Here is an 11,217-nt window from a genome sequence, read left to right on the forward strand (position 1 = left end):
CGTGGCGGGGACTTTGACTTTGCGTGTGTATGCTAAATCATATAAGGTTAGGGTTAGACCTTGGCAGTTTCTGCGTTGGTTAGCTGGCTGTCGAACGGATTTCCAACTAGATTAGAGCAGCGCGAGGATTTTCCTGTCTGTCCTTAGGACAGCAAGCTTCCACAGTAGCACGTCGACGTTTCTACACATGGAACGCAGACCTGGCTACCGACATTGAATGTCCCGTTCCGTCTTGTGGACTAGAAACCATGCCGTTCGAGGTAATAAGACCTTTACCTTTGCAAGTATCTTGTCTTGAACATATCTTATCCCTCAAGATACACTAGCGGTGATCTCGACTTGGCTTGCAGGTCTACCGATGACGGGATGCTAGACAGATCATGGAGGGGAGGAGGGGCTGGGTACGGTCCCCATCCTGGTGAGGCATCAAGAAGGGTTTGGAGGCCTTGGACAGCATCGCGTACCAAGCAAGTCTCTCCTCACGATGGAAGGAGCTCGCTTTGCTTTTAAGTAAATAGCTTGCCGGAGTCGAGGATGGAGATGAGTCGGCTACCCCCGGCGATAAACCGGGTTGAGAACGCGAAGACGCGCTGGTACATTGATGCTGATGCAACCCCAGCACCGTCTATCGCGTCCCTTTTCTACCAGCATTGACCCAGGCCCCTCCTTCTTGAGCTGCGGTTGAGGTAGGTCTTGAAATCAGAGGTAAGCTTGCTGTGGATTTGAGGGGAGTATTAACGTCTCGCCTTTGCCTCCCAACAAATCTTAGCTTTCAACCCCTTTAAATTATAAACGGCTGAAATCGGATCAAGTAATGCTACCTGCTAAACTTGGCCATATCAAGAGGAAAAGAAAGAAACTAACAAGAAGTTCCCCTCACAGCCTGACCCACAAGCAGCCGATTTAGGAGCGGCTGGGATCACGGACTTGCGAATTGGAAGAAGAGTGGAGGAGGAGGGGAATGGGAAGTGGGAGTCGCAGTGACTAGGTTAGAAGGCATCCCAGCTAACACGGTAATTAGGAGCTAGCACTACTTCCATGCCAAGGTTGATGATGCTCACCACATCCCTCGCAGTCTCATTATCGATATCGCGTCCCCGAGTTGGTTGCCGCCGCCAAGGGGAGATCCTGGGCCAAGCCACCACGCAACCATGCCCAATAAATTAAGAGACACGGACTTTCCTTGTCCATTACCTGATGCCCTCCTCGTCATAATTACTTAATTGTCTGCCACTAAGAAAGGGCTTCCTTATGACCTTGCCGATATACCGTCAGGAACGACGCCTGGGATGTTGGTGTTGCCTACAACTCCAAGATAGGCAGTCTACGAAGCAACTTGTCCTTCTTGCGGGTTTTCCAATCCAGCCACCTGGTGCTAGCGTACCAACGCAAGACCACGTGCCGCATCTTCTAGCCTGCCACAACCTTGCAATGAACCCGCATGGGGTCTACGTCGTGGTGGAAGTTGGTGTCTTGTACGCTAAAGACAGATCGCGAGGGTAATTATTCATGGCCTGCTCAGAAGCCCTGGCCACATGAAACCTATTAGCAGACGCAGGGCTACCCTCGGCTGTCTACTGCGTTAGACACTAACATTCCCAACTAGATCGACCTTCTCTAACCACGCGGAAACATTGATGATGACCTGACAGGAGAACCTGGGTTGACTCGGCCGTGTGCTTGCCATTAACTCAAGATTGGACCGAGATACAACAGTGGCGTGGAATATTTTAAGTGTCCATTGCGATGCCTGAAGATCCGCAGCAGAGTGGCAGCCGCGGCTTTGTCAAGCCCAAAACAGGCTAGTAGCGTCTGTCAAGGGCTAGACCAGTTGTTACGTCTTCTCCAAGACCCTCTGCAACCTATACAACCTCACAGACAGTTCGCTTCCTACAATCGCACCGGGGAAAATATGAAAGAAAAAGGGAGGACTTAAAGAGGGTAGGTGATAGTGCCTGTTCCCAGTAATCGCTTGCGTGGAACAGCTACCTCTAGCCCTAGGCATCCTCCTGCTCCTCCAACATGTTGCCCAATGCTACAGAGATTCCTGATCGGCTCCAGCACCACGGGCAATATCTGTGAGGGTGAGGATAGCTTGCACAGCTTGCGTGCTACGCGTCCCGGCCGGCTCTGTCCGCCCTCACGCCGGCACCCTTCTTCTCGATCGCCAGCTTCCACTGCAAAAAGTGCCGTCTGTAATTGGTATTACTTGCCCCTGCTGCTCTCTGCCAGGCGACGCGTCGTTCCCCTCAGGCAGCGGCTTCCAAACCTCTAGTAAAGCACATTCCGTGTCGAAATTAGTATCGGCCCTGCCTTCCCGCCGGCTCTCCTCGACGTCGACGTCCCCGCCGCAGCAGCCCCGGCGCCGACTCCGAGTCTTCTGAGACGCCGTGCTTGGCCAAGTCGTCAGGGCCGTGGACTGGTTCCGCAGCGGCAGGGATGCGGCCCTTTCCCCCCTCCCCCCCATCCCCAACATAATGCGAATCACAGAGCCGGTTCGCAGCCGGAGCCGCAACCGGAGCCGAGGCTAGAGCCGCAACACCAACTACCATTGGACCACAAAACCGCCACCATCCGTGGTGGTTTGATTGGATGCTAACTCCTCAAACATGGCCTTAACTCCTCGTTTCCCATCCGTTCAGCCCCCTTATCCGTCATTAGAACTGCAGACATCTCTTCTTTATCCTGCCGAGGCCAGTGGAATTCGTGCTCGAAACAGCCTATGTTAATCGGGCTACTAGCCTAACTGTAAACACATAGTTACTGCTTCTCCAACGAAGCTAACAACAAGTATCTCTCCACTCTCAGTCACCACCCTCAAGGTCGTCCCCGTCTCAAAGCTAATACCTCCCCTGCCTCGGCATGTGCCCCAGCTTTACGTCAGCTCCACCGTCGTCAGCCTAGAAATCGACCTCCTTAGCAACCACCACGTTGTCGTCGCCAAGCTGTGCCGCTGCGCTGGTTGGAACCTGCGCCACAAGATAGTGGCTCGGGCTAGGTTCTCGATATCAAGCTGCGGAGGGTTGCCCCAGTCGCCACGTCATTACATAGGGAACCTCTAGTCTTAAGGATGCGAGATTCTCTGGCGGAGGAACCGTGTGAGGTCTAGATAATATCACTACAGGTGTGGATAGAAACTCTCATTATTGGAATGCCATAGGTCACAGTCTTAGTCTAGGCAACAGCAGTTGGCGACAGGCTGTTGGTGATGAAGAAGAGCAGCGCGGATCGGCAATCCCGCCTCCAAGCTGGGATCGCTGCGGAAGCGGAGGTGGATGACAAAGACATCGTAGTCTTTATGTTCCTCGTAGTTTAGTGTCCCGCCCCCCTCGGTTGTCAATGGCCAGCATGCTGCCGAGCCCTGCGTTTTCCTCAAGGTGCCCTGCTACCACCTGTACGTTAGGAATTATCAGGAACTATATCTAGTAATCATTGGAAGTACCGTCAGTATCGTCAGTATCGTCAGATAGAAAAGCTCGATAGAGAAACAGCTAATGGTGGTCAAGACTTAGGGTGAGGCACCATCTGCCGAGCTGCTATGCAACTTGTAGCATTGAGGCTCGCACAAGTAACCTCATACACTTACTGCTGTAGTTGAGGGTGTCCATAGCAGCCACGCACCGGTCCCCTTCCAATATCAGACCCCCGAGATCGAGACGCCGGGACCGCCCCCGTCACCACCGGCGTTGAGCCCTCACCTGCGCCCTAGGCACCGTCTTGAGCCTGTTCAAGCGCCGAAAAGTAATTAAGATTCACCACAGGTAGAAGTAGCAGCAGAAAGAGACGTTGCCATCTAAGAAGTCAAAGCCGGGGATCCCGAAGCGAGTCGCAGGCCATTGTTCAGCCTTCACGGGCTATTAGGATGGTTCTCGCCACCTTGATAATCGTGCAATTAGACACAGGCAGGTTAGCTAAAGCAGGGGAGGTTAGAAATAGTCTCCGACTTCATCCTCGAGACTAAGGGTATCGTCACATCTACACCTCCTGTATTCTGCAGTCAAATCTTAGTCAACTTCCTTCACATACCTCTTAATACTCTAGGGAAGTTTCGATCACCGAGACCCCTTTGCTAGGGCTCGTCGCAATGCTCGGGGATTTTGTGCGGAACAGCAGAGAGAACTGCCATGCGGCTCTACTTTGAGGAGTGGCTGGCTGCATTTGGCAAAGTGAGTAATTATTTCGTAGGGAGTATTTTGTAGAGAGTATCCTAGGCGAAGTATTCCGCAGGGGATATTCTAGAGCGCTGTCGAGTGACCCATGCAACCACCACCCCGCCGGTTTCTATTCCGCCAGCTGGCTACCTTGTCAACTCGGTGCTTTAGATCTGTGCCATCTCTAGTTGGGACTACCAAGCAACTCCTTGTATGGGCAACACGCTGGGCATGCCTGATGTTGGCTTAGGCGGTACTCCTCCCAAAGCCGGTACGTCCCAGCCTTACAAAGCGTTCAAGGCAGATGAAGGTCACTACGCCGTGGCCTTCATTCCTGACACGTCGCAGGATTATAGTGGGCTTAGTTCTTAGATTCGATGATCTGCCCTAATGCTAGGGCAGATCGTCACCTTGCCGCGCGGCTACTTTCGCACTACTGCCTCCTCTGGAGACTGCGACTGCCAGACAATGGACGATTTTGCGCCGGCGGGCTTCTACAGACCTACACTGAGCCTACTGGCATATGTATCAAGGAGAGCTAGACTTAATCTAGGCAGCAACTCCATACCCGATATACCTTTTTAAGCCCATCAAATACAGATCTGATGGAACGTACCTTTTTGGCAGAGACATAAAGGATACGTTGAAACGTCTTCGGGCCTTGTCTTAGCGATTTCTTATCAGAAACCATCTTTGCCACGCTCTACAGAGAGCCTAACCGCTGTCAAGCCCTCGCGCCACGACGCACACGCCGTTTTTGACGCACGATTACAGAGCAGGAGCGAAGTGTTAACAAAGTGAAGTGCTCCAAGCAGGAGATGCACCTCAGCGTAGCCTGGCTAGCCGCCGAGACTACATCTATCATCTACCAGGACTATTCTAAACGCCTGTGCAAGACAAGAACCTGCAATAACTATGATTTGTAACGCCTGTATGTCAAAGGTGACTCTTGCTTCCTCCCTCAAGGATAAGTATATACATACATACGCACTTAACCAGGGAAATCCAAGCACCACAAGCTGCCACGCCAAAGTAATCCAGTCCAGCTGCAGCGTAGATATGTTTGCGCGGCATGTGCCGGGCAGCTCGTGCTCGCGCCCCGTCGCAGACCAAGCCCCGGTACGGCGCCGACTGTGGGGCCGGGTGCCGGCAGCCCCACCTGGCGCGGCGGCTCGCGCCCGGCATCTGGCACATTGCCGATGCTATGCACGGCGACTGGGTTAATTTCATCGTCTTGAGGGATGGCGACAATCAAACCGCAGTGCCGTCACGCTATTGTCGTTGACGAGATCCTTGCCGCACTTCGTCGGTGATCACGGGCTGGGCACCGCGAAGGGTGAGGGGATGGCTATAGTGAGATGCCTACGTCCGGAAACGGTCGCAGGCGTTGGGACAGCCTCTTAAAAGGCTGGCTTTTTGTCAAGCCATCTCTTTTCACTGTATTCCAGCGGTTTAGTCCGGGTTCCGTGGTACGCGTTTTGCATTTTCTAAATTCTATAATATTTTAGAGTATAGATTTTTTTCGATTTATTTTCTAAAATCATTTAAAATTTAGACAAAATGCAACCACTGTCGCATTAAAGTTCCTAGGGGCCTCGAGGGTGTATTCCGCAAGTAACCTGACATCTCTAGCCTCACTGCTATCACCGTTGTAACGGTTCGAGCCGATGTGAGAGACAACCCAGATCTCATACTGTGGTTTCCCAACAAAGGCCTGTCAGTGCTTCTTCCAGTCGTCTACCTAAACTAGTAACCTAGTAATAACCAGCAGTATTAGTGCAAATCATAGTAGACAGTCAGGAGGCCATAAGCCTGCTCGATTATGTCAAGTTTGCCCCAATTTCGTCGCGACATTCATGCTGTCCCCCATAACAGCTTATGCCCTCCCAGTTCCAAAAGATCTAGTCAGGTCGTCGTCAAACTCAAGATACTCGGAAATAAAGGTAGTATCATTCTACCCCCATCACAGATAGATCAAGCAAAAGAAGAGACGCCGAAATTGGATATTTTGGAAGAAAATTGAAAGCCTTAATGTCTTAGCAGAAAACTCCCTCGGAACAGCAAACATCAGGGGCACGCCGCTGTTTGCCTCCTGCCTCGCGCGCAGACAGCCCCAGTCCCAGTCCACGCCGGCAGGTGCCTTCTGCCGCGGGGCCGGACCTAAACTTGCTTAGTCACCGATGAAAATGGCAATATGGCAATATAAACGGCTCTCATCCCACGGCTGTACCTCGAACCAGAGATCCAGAATCAGCCACCACAGGTACCCGGAGAAGGAATCACGGCCATGACATCCGAGACGACCATTTGTTCCGGCCCAGGTCCAGCCGGGGGTGCATCCTGCCTAACCCCGTGGTTCAATGTGTCAAACATGCGTTATGCTAGAAACGCACCTGCTCGTTGCCGTCCATCGTAGGATTGTGGCATTTGTCGCCGAAAAGCCAAACCTTTAAGAACACCATGACCCCAAATCGGTGAGACCATCGGATAGGCCGGCTCTGCGCCCGGCGACGTGTTCGCGTTGTTCTCTGACTTGTACAGTAGTACATCATTAGGCTAGCCCTGGCGCCCAAGGTCACGCATCCAGAGAGAGCGCGGCTACTCAGGTGAGGATAGCGCTAAAGTAGGGTGGCGACTAGGCAGGCGTCACTTCCGCCCCGGGTGCGGAAGATTGTGTCATTCTAGCTGGAAGTAAACAGCCAGATACTGGGCTTTGTAAGTCTTGCTTTCTCCCTACTTTTCTTTCTTTAACCCATGACTTGGTTGGATTTGTTGATATTTTAGGCCATATGCCTGGGCAACCGAGGGAGCTGCATGTAAATCTGTTTCTTTACAATTGCTTTCCAGTGTGTTTTCTATCTAGTGGTCCGTCCTGCTGAGAATCCGGCTATTGGTGCCATATCCTCTGCCAAAGCCACAGCCACAGTCACGCAAGGAATTTCCAAGACTGTCAACAGCAATGGCAAAAGTAATCAGCAGGCATAGAGCCTAGGCAGAGACTAGCAGCTAGAGCCTGAGAAAGCCACAGGAGGCGCTGGTCCTCAAGACTTGAAAAGCGTCGTAGTCGAGGGGTTGGTGCACAACGGCATCAGCTGCATCTGGGAGTCTAAGGCGGTGTTGATGGCCTTGTCTTTTGCAACGACGGCAGCTGGAGTCACCTCCTTGGTGGGTGGCCTAGTGCATACTGAGATGTCGAGGGATGCGGAAGCTAATATTTTAAACCCTAATCTCCCGTTGAACTGAGTCCCTTGTTAGTGGGGTTCTTCCCCTGATCTGGAGTTTTATTTAAGCTTTTGGCTTGACCCTAGATGTGAGCCTCATTGTCACGAGAGCCCTTCTGTCGATGGTTCTCTTCGACTCTTGTGATAGTTCTCTTGCGATGGTGGTTCTCTTGTGATGGACGGGGCTTATGTGTTAGGCTGAAACGCCAGAATTGAAAGTTAGGAGCCGTACTAATATCCTGCGGGCTTGATTTACCGGATATGGGGTTTGAGGTACCTGTGCTGCGAGAGAAGGAAAGGGACCAAAAACAATAGAGATATGGGGATGCAGGAGTGTGAGGATAGGGGAAAGAATAGCAGGCTTGGTAATCCTTGGGATGGGATGTAGAACCTGCTTGGTAGCGTGGTACTATTGTTGTGCATCTACTACATGATGCATCAGCGGCTAGTGTTTAAGGACTCTTAACCTGATTTCGGACCCCTAGATGTCTCCAATTACAAGACAAGCGGATGGGAGTTACGGGAGGGGATGTGAGGGGAAGGGACTGAGTGCTGATCGAGGTGCTCCTAGTGCCCACCCTCCAAGATTCCGCGAGACTTGAGAACTTAGCCTCTCTTTAATGTTCTACTTTGTTGGTCTTATCAATTGCAGCCGCTGTGACAGGACAGGTTCAAAGCTGATCGGCCAGCTGCATTTGGAAACCCTATTTCAACGGGGGGCAACGAGATATTCCACCACCAACCCGTATCGATACCGATGAGAGAGAATAGGCTCGGCTCAGCAGCGGTCGCGCCTCGCACCAAGCAAAGCAGCTTCGACTGTTTGAGCACGCGAGCCATTCGCGACTGACAAACTCCCCCGAGCTGTCACGACTGCTGGTGAAGTTGTAGTCAGGCTGCATGGGGTGGTGGTGCGGGGCTCCTCCACTTTTGACCTTCGAATGCGTCCTCATTGGAGCGCGTGGACGTGCGCAGGGGAAACCCCTGCGGTTTCACCTAGTGGGTAATTAAGCTATACGTCGTATCTGCCGGTTTAACCGGCTGCCGTCTGGTGATAGGTACGGCAAATGGAATTGGGGATATCCATGTTCGGGTCATCTCCTGCCGACGCAATTGCCGGGATTAGTGTAGGGCGTTCTGCGGGTTCTGTGCCTAAATGGTGCGGGGGCCGTTGCGGGGGAGAAGAGCCGCGCCTATCAAGTAGCCCAAGTTGCACTAATCCCCGGACGGGTAGCTTTAGGATCCACATCCTAGCTAGGTAGATCGTGTTTGGCTCGCACTAGCGGAGTAGGGACTCGAATTAGGCAGGTGATACGACGTGAGGCAAGCTTTAATAACAGGTTGCGCAGTACCACCCAGCACTCTTCCATTGCCTCTGTTTCTCCTCCTTTGCTCCCTCCCCGTACACCTACCAAGCAGGCCAACACCTCCGACCTCCGAGGTCGTCAAACAACATGGCTAACCCCGTCGACTCAAAGTCGACCGGCGGCGACCTCGCAGAGATTGAGGCGCATCACGCCGACGTCGACCGTAGCGCCGACCTCGACGAGAAGGCGAAGCCCGCCGCATACAAGGCAGATGCCATCGAGGCAGAGAACGCGGAGCATGACATGGGGGTGCTGGAGGCCGTTAAACTCTACCCGATGGCCACCTTCTGGGCCTTCATCATGTCCTCAACGATTGTAAGCTATCTGGCCTTCATCCGCCCCCTTCACCCCCTCTAAGGAGTCGCAGCTAACAACCATAGTCAGATTATGGAGTCCTACTGTGTCTTCCTCATGGGCGCTTTCGTCGCCATGGATCAATTCAAGCAAGAGTACGGCGTCAAAGATAAAGATGGCAACTGGCAAATTGTCGCATCGTGGCAGTCTGCGCTCCAGATGGGCGGCCCTCTCGGTGCCATCATTGGCGTCTGCCTCGCCGGGCCCCTCACCAACCGCATCGGATACCGCTGGGCCACCGTCCTGGGCCTCATGTTGCTGAACGCCTTCATCTTCGTCTTCTACTTTGCCAAATCGCTGGCCGTCATGTTCGTCAGTCAGCTTCTGGAAGGCGTGCCGTGGGGCATCTTCATCGCCAACGCACCAGCTTACTGCAGCGAGATCGTGCCGATCAAACTGAGAGCCCCTGCTACTCAGATGCTGCAGATGTTCTGGGCCGTTGGCGCTATCATTGTGGGTGGCGTCTGCTACGTATACGAGAGCAAGAACGACGCCTCTGCGTACAGGTTCGTACCTTCGTAACCCTTTTCGCCGTGACAAGCAAGTCCCCTCTGTTGACAAGACGCAAAAACCCACCAGGGTTCCCATTGCGCTCCAATGGATGTTCCCCACCCCCCTCGCGATCCTCCTCTATCTGGCTCCCGAGTCGCCTTGGTGGCTGGTTCGGAAGGGACGTCTGGAGGAGGCTGCAGTTTCGGTTCGACGCCTTGGGCGCGCGTCGGTGCTCACGAACCTTGACGAGTCGGTCGCCATGATGCGCCGTACTATTGAGCTCGAGAAGACGGAAAAGGAGCCCAGCTACCTGGAGCTGTTCAGGGGCACTGACACGTACCGCACCCTCATTGTGTGTGGTGTGTACGCGGCCCAGAATCTCACGGGTAACCTTATCGCCAACCAGGCCGTCTACTTCTTCAGACGTGAGTTGTTTGTTCTCTTCATTTGCCACAATTTGGGTGCCCGTAGGCTAACGCAAGAGTAGAGGCCGGCATCGACTCGAACCTTGCCTTCGCCCTCGGTCTCATCACCTCGGCCCTACAAACCATTTTCGTCATGCTCTCCTGGATTCTTACCACATATCTCGGCCGACGAACCATCTACGTCTGGGGTTCGTTGATCAACGTCTGCTTCCTGGTCGCTCTCGGCATTGCAGGCTCCGTCGGCAAGTCCACCGCGGCCACCCTGGCGCAGGCGTCCTTGGGTCTCATCGTCTCGGTCGGTTTCACCCTGGGACCGGCGCCCGCCTCGTGGGTCATCATCGCAGAGACGTCGGCCATTCGCCTCCGGCCCCTGACGACTGGCATCGGACGCGCGGCTTACTATGTTGTGAATATTCCGTGCATCTTCCTCGCAACTTACATGCTCAACCCGACGGTATGATTGTTCTTTCCTCCTTCCGACGTGACAAAGACAAAATTCGCTGACGATCAAAATGATAATAGGGCGTGGATCTCGGCGGCAAGTGCGGCTACGTCTGGGGTGCCACTGGGTTCGTCTGCTTCGCCGTGTCGTACTTGTACTTGCCGGAGATGAAGGGTCGGTCCTTTCGCGAGATCGACATCCTGTTCAAGCGTCATGTCCCGGCTCGCCAGTGGAAGAAGACGGTTGTCGACATCAACGACGACGAGTAGGGCATGTGGTTATGAGACAATATCCACTAGGCACATATAAAAATTAGCATGGTTTAGTGCTGGAATGTTGTTATCTATGAGGGCGAAGCAGAGGTTAGATATTGGCCCAATATATCATTTTAGTTTCATAATGGGGACTCCATTGTCAACGCTGCGCCAATCCTGCGCCAATAGCATGTGTAATTAGCTCTAGGCGCTGGTGCACTTTCTCTGGGCGTGTTAGAGAGAAGGGTGTGAATCATTGGAGCTTTGTCATATGGATTTCTGCGTACTTTAGTACACAAATGCCTTTGCTTGCCTTTGCTTGGCGCGGCGGGCTAGCTTGGCGTGTCGGGTGTGCAGGTCTCTGTCCGCCGCGTCGGGACCCCCGGGGGGGGGGGGGGGGGGGGGGGGCGGGCCGGGCCCGGCGCCGGGCCCCGGGTTTAACAACCGGGGCCCATTTTTGGCCCCCCCAAAGCCCCGGGGGGTGGCCCCACACCCCCAAACGTGGGGGGTG

At 53.5% G+C, this 11,217-nt stretch overlaps 1 protein-coding gene across 1 annotated transcript; it reads left to right on the forward strand.

Moving 5' to 3' along the window:
• Positions 1–8,753: 8,753 nt before the first annotated feature.
• On the forward strand, positions 8,754–10,721 carry QBC33DRAFT_603586 (MFS sp general alpha glucoside:H+ symporter; the record flags this gene model as incomplete). The annotated part of the gene is made up of 5 exons (XM_060432187.1): positions 8,754–9,054; positions 9,124–9,599; positions 9,673–10,010; positions 10,073–10,464; positions 10,533–10,721. Exons 1-5 carry the CDS (start codon positions 8,827–8,829, stop codon positions 10,719–10,721), a joined length of 1,623 nt encoding a protein of 540 aa, XP_060278141.1. The 5' UTR covers positions 8,754–8,826.
• Positions 10,722–11,217: the final 496 nt, after the last annotated feature.

Source organism: Phialemonium atrogriseum (genome assembly GCF_030411735.1).
Source record: "Phialemonium atrogriseum strain 8032-3 unplaced genomic scaffold QBC33scaffold_50, whole genome shotgun sequence".
In the NCBI taxonomy this organism is placed as follows: domain Eukaryota; kingdom Fungi; phylum Ascomycota; class Sordariomycetes; order Cephalothecales; family Cephalothecaceae; genus Phialemonium; species Phialemonium atrogriseum.